The sequence below is a fragment of the Zeus faber genome (assembly GCF_960531495.2).
Source record: "Zeus faber genome assembly, chromosome: 7".
Classification (NCBI taxonomy): domain Eukaryota; kingdom Metazoa; phylum Chordata; class Actinopteri; order Zeiformes; family Zeidae; genus Zeus; species Zeus faber.
Genome location: NC_137203.1, coordinates 3,865,032 through 3,876,627, shown reverse-complemented (window position 1 = coordinate 3,876,627; position 11,596 = coordinate 3,865,032). Strand labels below are relative to the sequence as shown.

At 46.0% G+C, this 11,596-nt stretch overlaps 1 protein-coding gene across 3 annotated transcripts in view; it reads left to right on the top strand.

Annotated features, from left to right (window-relative positions):
* Positions 1 to 4,674: 4,674 nt before the first annotated feature.
* The window catches only part of LOC307232795 (calcium/calmodulin-dependent protein kinase type II subunit beta), an 86,026-nt gene continuing 79,104 nt past the window's right edge, over positions 4,675 to 11,596 (top strand). For all 3 annotated transcript variants that reach the window (XM_080003960.1, XM_080003961.1, XM_080003959.1), the window contains exon 1: positions 4,675 to 5,024. In XM_080003960.1, coding sequence (XP_079860086.1) covers positions 4,963 to 5,024 — 62 coding nt within the window. In that variant the 5' untranslated portion in view covers positions 4,675 to 4,962. The remainder of the gene's footprint in view (positions 5,025 to 11,596) is intronic.

The window sequence follows — 11,596 nt, the reverse complement described above, 5'->3', positions numbered from 1 at the left end:
TTCGTATCATACAAGTAGAAACTAACGAAAACAATAGATCTAAAATAAACATACAGGAAAAGTGATGCGGGGAGCGACACGGGAGACGCGGTGTGCTGTCTGGAGGAGAAAAAAAAGATTCAGGTTGAGCCTTGTTTGCCGGTTTATATTTGAGGAGATACGGGGCATATACAAAACACGAATGTTGCCTCTCCGGAAAAAACAACCTTGTTGAAGTGGGAAAAGGAGACGGTTGGATGACCCCAAAAGGGAGGCTGAAGCCCGTCCTCTGGCACGACGCGACGGCATTTTGACCAAACGTGACAAGGGGGAGCTCTCAGAGCGAGTTAAAGGCGAAAGGCAAAGTTCACCTCGGGGGCTTGGGCCGAGAACACAGCAAGAACCCAGATCACCGCGTCGCTTTGTTCTTATCTTGTTATGAAGACGTCTTTTAGGTCACAAACTCCTGCATCTTTATATCTGTACCTCCACCTCGAGCCTGCAGCCGGACCCGGAGCATCAGACGAGCCTTGAAATGTCTTTTCGCCTCCTCTGAATCAGATGCTTGTGGTGGCACCTGAATGCGGCCCAATGCGAGACGTCTGTGATGTGTAGCGACCGTTCGCAGTGGCGAGCAGCTCTCCCACCAATCGGCTTTTCCCGCGCATTGTGGCGTCTCGGCGTCAAGCATCTCATCTCATCACCGTCCCCAGTCGCGGTCTTGTTCTCGCGGGCTGTCAGTATTAACTACGCTAGCGTTCGCAATCTCCGAGACTGAAATAGCGGTTAAGGGGGGGCGGGTCCTCGCTTATCGATCGATTCGCTTCACAACCTGGTCGTAGGAACGGAACTCATGAGGAGTGAGGAGTACCTGTACTTCGGATCAGCTTCCGGTCTTGCCTGAAGTGTGGCACACAGGCCGGCGAGCGGCTGCAGGTGAAAGGGTGGAGGCCGCACCACCTACCCGGAAAAGCTGCCGCCCTCCTCGTCGGACACCAAATCAATGGAGATGCCCCTCCAGAGGCCCACGTTGTCCACTGCGAGTACACTCCGTGGGAGAAAATGCAGATGAGTAATGCTTTGAATGATGCTTCATATGTCTTGTGTGAGACGGTTTTTGTATCTCACGTAGCTTTTAAAAAACCATTGTCTTGGATTTTTAACAACTCACTCAGGGCTCACGTTGAAGAGACTCTGTCCTTGAAGATAAAGTCGTACAGTACTGTAAAGACCAGGCCGCATTCCTTCTCTACTCAACCTTGTGCGGAGATGAGGATAACCCCAGGGGGCTTGAGTATAGTGGTTTGTGTAGAGCAGTGAGATTGTATCTGTGACGGAGTCTGACTGTTAAATCATTGCATGAGGGGGACGGCAGGTGATACGTGATTTGGGGGCGTAGACTTGGGAATGACATCAAACCAATGACACCCGACCCCTCACGGTATAAAACCCTCTTCAGCAGGAGCGAGGGCGGAATGGACAGCGTCACTGTTTCGAAGCGCATCTCCATCTTCCTCTTTATTCCGCAGAGTAAATATCTTTAATACTCTCGGTTTGTGTCCTGCAGCGAAACAGGTTTACCTCATCGACCGCCCGGCGAGAAATCTCCGACAACTCCGCCTGGCTTCCTGAAGTCTTCATGGCCGCCACCCCAACCGCAAGGTCCGGTTGGCTGTACTGGAACTTCCTCGGTCTGTCTTACAGGCAGCTGGAAAACAATGAAATTGCCACGTCGCAGTCGGTATTAACAGCCATAGTTACTCACGCAGAATGACCATATACTCCACACCGTGCAAATCCTGACTTGCAGCGAGAGCTTCCACCGGATAAGAAGTGAGGCGAGCTCCGCCTGTGAAAACAAACGTAACTTTTTTCACTCTGGCAGCGAATCGAGTTGCCGGGCGGGACGGCCCGCTCACGGGGGTCCCGCGGGTTCCCGTCCCGCGGCGGTAGTTTCTGTAATAAAGGATCGTGAACAAATTCTTTGTTGCGTGTATATTTATTTCAGAGGAACAGAGTTAGTCTTTGCAAAGAGAGGGAGAGAGTGAATCGCAGGACGCAGCCTGTACGGGAGCTCACCCGTCCTCCTGGATACAGGAAGTACGTGTGTATTTATGTGGTGAGATGTGTGAGACAGTTGGGGTGGGGTGATGCACCGCCCCGTCTGTTGATGACCTTGAAGTCCTTGTAAGGACTTGTCTTGGACTATGTGTTTTGGTGTGTTCTGCTAGTGGGTCGCAGGTGTTCCTTGTTGTGGGAATAACGCGTCCTTGCCTAGAGTGCATGCTGTTCAGATAGTGTTTGGCAAACATGTTACTGTAGAAGTGGAAAAGGGGGATTTTGCCTGTACAGCCCGCGTCCAGGTGGAGAAGTCTCCGGGCGGCTTTGGGGGTGAGACGCCGTCCAGGCACAGAGCGGCCGAGGCGGGTTTTAAAGATGGCGCCACGGCCTCGTGTTCACGCGGCGTGCCGCGGCCTCGCGAGGGACCTCGCACGCGATCGGACGGGCCCTCTGAGGCGGTGACGTAGGCGACGGACGCGGCATTTCCAGCAAGTAAACATTGACGCCAGTTCTGCATGGTGGCTGGTTGCTCTTCACAGTCGTGGTTCTCGCGATCATTTGTTTAAGCGACCACACCAAACACCCGGTCTGGTGTTGTACTGTACTTGCGAATACGAATACTTGCCGCGTCACTAATGTGCGTCCTGAGCGGCTTCACAGCAGGTGAAGGAGCATCGTTCAGGCTTCCCACGAGGGAGCAAACATCTCCCGTTTTGTGGGGGAGCGCAAAATGACCTGGGAACACAAAAGTAGAAAGTAACACGCAGGCTCGTCCAGATGTGTTGCAAACACAATGTCCAGTGACGGCATCCTGGGAGTCGTACGGTTTGGTGTAATCACATTGAATAATTGAAGTGATACATGTGCAAACAAACCGATCACAGGTCAAAACGTTGCTCAATTTGGCTCAAGTATTGAGGCCAGAAGTGCTACTGAATGGAGATGGGGAAGAGCTCTTATTTCTGAGCTGAACCAAATGATCTGACTCTCTAAAAAGAGCCGGAATCCATCGCTGACTACAGACGGACAAGCCCCAAAATGTTTCACCCACATATGACATTTTTTTATTTTATTTTTTATTTTTTTTAAGGAGGAAGGCCGGCAGCGCCATGGCCTCATGCAGTTGTTGCTGAGGCACCTGTGTGGTGAGCCGACGGGCCAAGTCGTGGAGCAAGCCAGAGGAGCGGGTCACAGGGTGTATTTTGGGGGGGCAGGCTGGCTACTTCCATGGAAAAAGAATTGGGGTTCCCTAAATACCTGTTCAGTTCATAACTCAAGTTGCTTTAACGACCAGGTACTCAGGACTTTTTTATTTTTATTTCTAAGAAGGACATTTCAGTTGATCGCTTACAAAGGGACGTTGCCTCGTGTTCACGTTCTAAAACAGGCCTTTTTCCAGCAAACAAACCTCGGCTTACTATTTTTAAGTTGTTCATTAAGGTGCTCCGGTAAATCACATTTTTGTTTCATTTCCCTTGATGCAAGGGGGCCTTAGGGGCGGCGCTAAATGAACGGCAATTTTTATTTTCTGCAGAGGCAGGAAACCACACTGTGTTTTCTACAAGAGACTCATTCTAATGAAGCTGACGAAAACCTCTGGACCAACCCATGGGGTGATACCGTTTCATTTTGTCATGGAACCAATCGCTCTGCGGGTGCTACAATTTTATTGAACAACTTCCCCATGGAAAATAATTACGTCTAAAAAAAAGTATGGAAGAACAATGGATCCTATGTGTATTGTCAACTGAGCAGCCCTTTGTTGTTTTATATATATAATTATATATATATATATATATATATATATATATATAATTGCTAATAAAAAAATAAAACACACTGGGGTAAAAAGTGTAGATATTTTTTAGTTTAAATGTTGAGTACAATTCCAAAGTCTTTAAAATGAAATAAACTTAAGCACGGATACTTGGAAAATGTACTTGACATAATAATAATCTTGATAATAATAATAATAATAATAATAATAATAATAATTATTATTATTATTATTATAACATTTTATACGTGCAGCACATTTCAAACACAACACTTTTATTAGAAGAACCTTTCCTTTTCATCTCTATTTCTTATTATCAAATTGTAATTATTTATTTTGATTGTCTCCTGTTCGCTTTTTCAATTTAACAAACGAGTTTAATTCCCCTTTTTATTAACGTTCCTTTGACCTTTAATTTCTTGATCTGGGCACTCTTTTATTTCATCTGTCAAAGCACTTTGCAAACTGTGTTTTCAAAGGTGCAATATCAATAAAGCTATTATTATTATTATTATTATTATTATTATTATTATTATTATTATTATAATAATTATTATTATTATTACTTCATAACGGACTTAAAGTACAGTAACGACAGTAGCGGGTCTGAGGAATATAACAGAATATAACCGGAACCAACGCCCAGCGGGGGAAACAAATAGCAGTGACACCGCCGCGGGCCGACTTCCGGCGGAACGGACCACAAACAGCCTTCCACTATTTGCCCCTATTTGGAAGTGCGCGGGGTTGGGTGCGGTTCCCCTCCGTGTCCGGCAGAGGGCGGCGCGGAGCTCCGCCCCCCCCCCCCCGGTCCTCCCGGCGCCGCGCCGCAGTCCGAGCAGCAGGCTGACCGAGGAGGAGCGGCGTCTGAGCGGGGACACAGGCACGGGCAGTCCGGGGGAAGAGGAAAGGCACCAGAGCAGCGCTGCGGCTTCCTTCCACAGTAACAACAACAACAACAACAACAACAACAACAATAATAATAATAACAATTATTATTATTTTTATGATAAATAATAATTATAATTATAATAATAATAAAGAACCGCGCTGACTGCTGCTCCACGAGGCCGTCTCTCTCGCCGACACGCGGACCCAAATTTAGAAAGAAATATTAGAATAATTTTCGGAGGAGACACCAAACCATGGCCACCACGACCTGCACCCGCTTCACAGACGAATACCAGTTGTATGAAGAGCTGGGGAAGTGAGTATATACATATTTATTGTTTTATTATTATTATTATTATTATTATTACTACTATTATTTACAATATTATTATTATTATTATTATTATTAGTAGTAGTAGTAGTAGTAGTATTAGTATTAGTATTAGTGTGTGTATTTTTATTAGTATTGTTATTGTTGTTGTTGTTATTAATATGATTATAATTGTTATTATAATAATTGTTATTATTATCGTCATTATTGTTATTATTATTGTTGTTATTATTGCTATTATTATTGTTAGAATTCTTCTTATGATTATTATTTTATTATAATTATCTTAATAATAATCATAATAATTATGATTATTATGATTATTATTATGATGATGATGATTATTATTATTATTATTATTATTATTATTATTATATCCTGCCGGTCGGTGCTGTTGTACTGTGTTGTGAGGGCTGGAGGAGTCAACCATTTCTGAGCCCGTGTCAGGGTGAGCTGTTACTGGGAGACAGGGTCTGAAAATACACCCCCCTCTGGTCCTGCCTGTCTGTCTCTCTATTTGGTCCTGTTTGTCTGTTTGTCTGTCTCTCTCTCTCTGTCTCTCTCTCTCTCTCTCTCTCTCTCTCTCCCTCTCTCTCTCTCTTTCTCTTTCTCTCTTTCTCTCTCTACCCCCTCTCTCACTCTGTCTCTCTCTCTCGCTCTCACACTCATGCATGTACGCGTGCACACACACACACACACACACACACACACACACTCTGGTTCTGTCTGTCTGTATCGCGCTTTCTCTCTCTCTCTCTCTCTCTCTCTCTCTCTCTCTCTCTCTCTCTCTCTCTCTCTCTCTCTCTCTCTCTCTCTCTCTCTCTCTCTCTCTCTCACACACACACACACACACACACACACACACACTCTGGTCTCTCACTTTGTCTGTCTGTCTTTCTCTCTGTTTCTGTCTCGATCACTCTGTCCCTGTCTCTCTTTCTCTCTGTCTGTTCCTGTCTCTCTTTCTCTCTCTTTCTGCATCTCCATTTCTGCCTCTGTCTTTCTCTCGTTCTGTTTCTGTATCTCTTACACACACACACACACACACACACACACACACACACACACACACACATACACACACACACACACTCTCTCTCTCCCTCTCCCTCTCGCTGTCACACACACACACACTTTCCATCTAACACGGTGTGTGTGTGTGTGTGCGTGTGTGTGTGTGTGTGTGTGTGTGCGTGTGCGTGTGCGTGTGTGTGTGTGTGTGTGTGTGTGTGTGTGTGTGTGTGTGTGTGTGTGCGTGGGTGTGTGTGCGTGTGTGTGTGTAGGAGATACAGAAACAGAAAGAGAAAATGACAGAGAGAGGCAGAAATGGTTGCTTGTCAGAGGAAGCACACACACACACACACACACACACACACACACACACACACACGAACACACACACACACAAGACGTTGGCCCCTGGTTCCTCCAACGTGGCGTCAGATAAGCGCTGTCGCGCGCCGTGGCTCCGCCCTCCTGCACCACGGTGAACAGGACCCAACGTCTGAGCCACGGCTGATGTTCCACCATGTTTTATTCACAACGGGGCTGTAGAGCAGTGATTCTCATCAAGGAACCTGAGTTTGATGCACATCAGGCCGTAGCTGTTACCGTCTTGGTGACTTCCATCATTTTGGTTCTTTGCTGTAAACTACATTTCCCCTTGAAGGACAATGGTGGTCAGGGAGATAACGGTGAAACTGGGATCAACACGGTCATTATTGGACTTCCTCTGTTGGTGGCGACACCTTGTTAATTCATTAACAGGGGAGTTATTTAATTCCATTATTTCAAGTTGAATTATTAATAATTATGCTGGGGACCTTCTGGAACCTCTTGAAGACCCCTGGGGGGGTCCCCGAACCCATGTTGAGAACCACTGCTGTCGAGCGCTTTGCTCAGCGCTGACGTTGCCATGAGTTTGACTTGACACCTGGAACATTTTGCAGGGGCTGCAGGGGGGAATTTTTATTACATTTTGACAATTTAAGAAATCTTGTGTTCACGTCTTGTGGGTTGCTATGGAAACCTGGAAAAAGTGGGGATTCCCACTTTACGGCTCGCAGAGCACTAAATTTGCAAAAACCGTGGGTGAATAGCAGGTTTTGCATTATACTTCTACTGGGGGGGATGGTGGCTATATACAGCATATATATTTATATATAAAGATATATACACACATACCTTAATATGTAATAATAGTTGATATGACTTATTATTTATCTTGGTCACGTGTGGTGCTCCTCCATGTGTTTTAGTAGCGTGTGAGGCTTCTAAGAGAGAGAAGTTTGGCGATAGTTAATAATATAATTCTACTATATATTAGTTCATAACAATAACAACAACAAAAGCCGTCGCCACGAGCAAGCGAGTCATTCAGACAATAATTAATATTCAGAGCCTGATTTCCCTATGAGATGAACGCAGCATCGCTCTGTGGCGGCGATACCACTAAATATATTTAAACATCTTCATACGTTACATTTATCCTCAGCGCAGGAAAAAAAACACGTTTTTTTTTTATCGCCCTGGTGAGAAGTTAAAGAGGCACTATGGTGAATGTGAGTGCGGCCGCTCATTTTTTAAGCTTTTTGGGCTCAGCGGCCCCTCAGTGAAACGGCTTTGAAGCACCGGATGAGAGACTAATCTCCACGCGCTGCGCCGTCCAAAGTCACTCACGGACGGATCTAATTATTCACACTAATTCATCTGCGCGGATCGTGCACAGGTGCGGACACTTTAGCATCGGCATGACAACAACACCCCTCCTGAAAATGTAATGCTAATCCTGCATCTGAGGGAAGTGGCCCAATTGTGACACAATCTCCCTCCCTCTCCCCCCCCCCCTCTCTCTCTCTTTCTCCCTCAATCTGTCTGTCGCTCTCCTTCTCTCTCTCTCTCTCTCTCTCTCTCTCTCTCTCTCTCTCTACAATTTACATCAATCCAACACCGTCTTCTGTGAATTCCTCAAAGAATAGAATTTTGTGATAATCTTTGTGTTTGAAATCATTTTATTTCCCCTTCCTGACCAAAAACGGCAATTTATTTCTCCAAACGACTTGTGCACACGTGGGCGTGCAACAGCAACGTTTTCCAATCAACCGTGGTGCAATTCAGAAACATGCAAAGAGGAGACCAAGAAAAAAATAAAAAAATAAAGTCTATCTCAAAAGAAATTCAAGTCAAATCGCAGCCGTCGTATCGCGGAAGTTTGCGGTGCCCTTAAATCCCATTTTCGTTTTCATTCCAAACAGCAAACAAGCTAAAAACATTTTGCTACGAGACATTATATTATTAAGGACACGACTGTAATGGAGAAAAGCTATTAGGCTGCAGATGACGCACCAACGGCGCCATGGCAACAGGGTGTCAACAAAATTGCCTAATCAGGTCACACTTTGTGTTCATAACAACCACCTACAGTATGTGCATATCACTGCATAGGAGGGAATCCACCAATCGGACTGGTCGTAACATCTACTAATTCTACAAGCTCATGCATCAGCCGGCGGAAAAAGCATCATTTTTTCTGTCCCAGCTGCATTCTTTGTAACAATTTTAACACTCCTTGTTTGTACGGTACGGTGTAAATATGAAATGCAAATGCTGATATAGTAAAATATAGACACCCGCTGGAGTGTTTCTGCCCAGCTGGCGTCTCAAATATAGCATCCCAACGAGACAATTTCTCTCTCGGATCCTCTTTTGTGCCCTTTTGATTTTGGCTCATTTTCAGGTGAAGCCTCGTCAGGAACGTTCGATATTACAGCGTCAACACAGAGTAAAGAAATTAAAATCTAGAGCCGCGCCCCGAAGGTCCACGAGTCCAGGCATCGGTGGGAAAGTCGTCAGTCGGCTGAGACTGCAAGTCGAGCGGTCGTTTTTTTTTTTGTTTGTTTTTTTGTTTTTTTTTTGTCAGTCGGTGTGCATTACGATAACAGGATAGAACATATAGAAGCTTATAAACACACAGAGATAACATTTAGTGGGGAATTATAAATAAGGGGAATCATAAACATATTTTTATATTTGTGAATCGTCAGGACGCAGGCACGGATCTCCGCGGGCACGACTTGTGGACTCGTTAAGATTATTTTCTGCGCATGGCGTATGGAGAGGGGGCCGATCGGGGATTCCACTGACAAAATTCTGAGTCGGGTCCAGCCCTGATAAAACTAAGTTTCAATTTAAAAAAAATCTAATTTACTCGGCATTATTTATTTATTTTTTCTTTCACATTTGGATCCCACTTTTTTGTAATAAAATATATATTTCAGTCAAATTGGAAACAAAGTCGTTTATTTTTTATTTTTTCATAATTTTCACTGAGTGCCAAACGAGAGGCGTCCCAAAGAAACGCCAAAAGGAATCTGCAGCCAGACAGATAACGCCAACGTCCCTCTCCACTTTGTGAAATATATATACTTACACTATATATATATATATATATATATATATACGTATATAGACAGAATATACTTGTCCCTGAGTGTTTTCTAGGATGCTTTCTGGCTTTTAGAGTTACCCACAGTAACGAAGGCTTCCTCCTGCTGAACATGGCAGACACCTTGTGCTGTGAGCTGATAACGTCATATCAGCAATTCTATAGAAACCTAAGTCTTCCCGTCCAATCCCCACAAATGCTTTTCCGCTGCCTCCACTCCCACCGCCCCGCCTCCATGTGCTTCCTATTCCGCCGTGGTGGCTGTGGAACAGCATATGTATGAAATATGCTGTTTCAAATGAAATCGCCTTCACTGTAAGTTTTCTACAGCAATAATAATAAAACCACTTGACGGTGGAAGTGGTTGAAGATGGTCGGTTATGTTTATGCAGATGAGGAGGCGGATGCCGGCGTCGAAGGCCTGCTTCAAGGCCCCCGGCGTTATCCAGCCAGGTGCTTGGAGGGTCATTAACGTTTGTTTCTGTCGTCTGAGGACGTGCGTAATGTCTCCACTTCGCCTTCAGTGACAACACTTCTGCTCCTCTGGAGCGGGTTGAGCCGTGACAATGGATGGATCGATTCCACCACCGCTCGGGGCAGCGAGGACCTTCCAGGCACAGCTGTGGGGTGTCACTGACGCGTCCGACGTGTGTGTGTGTGTGTGTGTGTGTGTGTGTGTGTGTGTGTGTGTGTGTGTGTGCGTGTGTGTGTGCGTGTGTGTGTGTACGCGCGCACTCAGAGGAGTAAACGTGTAACATCAAGTTACAACAAAAACAAAGGCAAAGGCATCAAGTCCAAGTGCTGTTACATGAGTGAACTTGAGCTCAACTCCAAGTAAAACTACTGGTGTAAAAAACAAAAAACAAAAAAAACCTTAAAAGTAGGAAGTATTCTTCACAAAGACGACTCCTCAATTTCTATTTCTATTATTTTCTTGTCGACTGTGGGAAGTTGTTTTCATGGATGAGCAGAGCAGATCGGGCAGCATTGGTTGAAGTGTTTGACAAAAAGTTGCAGTGAAGACAAAAAAGGAGGCAGATTCCACTTTTGCATGAAATTCAAATTTGACTCGCTAGCGAAAAGGAAATGCTCATAAAAAAAAGTGCAAATATAAAAAATACAAACATGACAACACTCACAAAAATGGCAGTGAGGTCAGTTCCTGCCCTGGCTGCGCATGTGGAGGTAGCCCATGAGGGTGTGTGTGCTGCCTGGGAGTGTCCGGGCGGGAAACCAGCGCCTCCCTCGGCATCCACGGTGTGCGGCTCCTCCCAGTGGCCCCCCGACAAGTTGAGGGCCGCGTGTGGGGGGGGTGGGGGGGGGGGGGGGTCTGGCGATGGGGCGCGGCCGTTGTCAATCGTGTCAAACCCTTCCCCCGAGGTGCTCGGGGCGGAGGCGGCCGCTAATGAAGCGTCTCTGTCGCGGCGTTGGTCCCCGGCGGGCTGGCAAGGGGTGGCGTGTTTGGAGCTGCTGCCGTAGCGATGGGGGCCGTCCGCTCCTAAATCCCTGCGGCCCCAGAGGCTCTGGTCAAGTAAGGCTGACCTTTGACCCCACCCCCCCGCCTCGCCGGCCGTCTATATTCGCTCTGTCTCCGCGTTCGGGAGCAGACCGGCGGCACCGAACGGCCCCGGAGTCTTTAAAGCCCGAGCTTTACTCGAGCTTGGCATGTCATGTTTGGAGCCGCCTGCGATAAGCCCAAACTCTACGGGGCTATTGTTGGGTCATTTTAAGGACCCACAAATAGTCCTGGATACAGGGGCTCACGGTTCCGTTGGGTACCGATGAAATCTTCCCGTCTGATGCTGATGAGACGGCTCACGACGCGATGGTTGTATCGACTTCACACGCGATGAGAATTGCCGCCATCTTCCCCCCCGGACCTGATCTATTTATTTAAGGTGAAAAATGGTGGCATAACTTCCAAACGAAAGATCGTTATTTCATTTTTTAAATTGATTTAGAAATTCAATTTCAAATTCAAATTCAGTCAGCTGAATTTCAGAAATTCGGCTGATAATATACATCGATTGCGTCCTTGTTTTCAATTGAATTTATTTCCTGCATTAGCCGTTAACTGGACCGTGTCCCGTAATGCATCATGCTGCGGCACCGC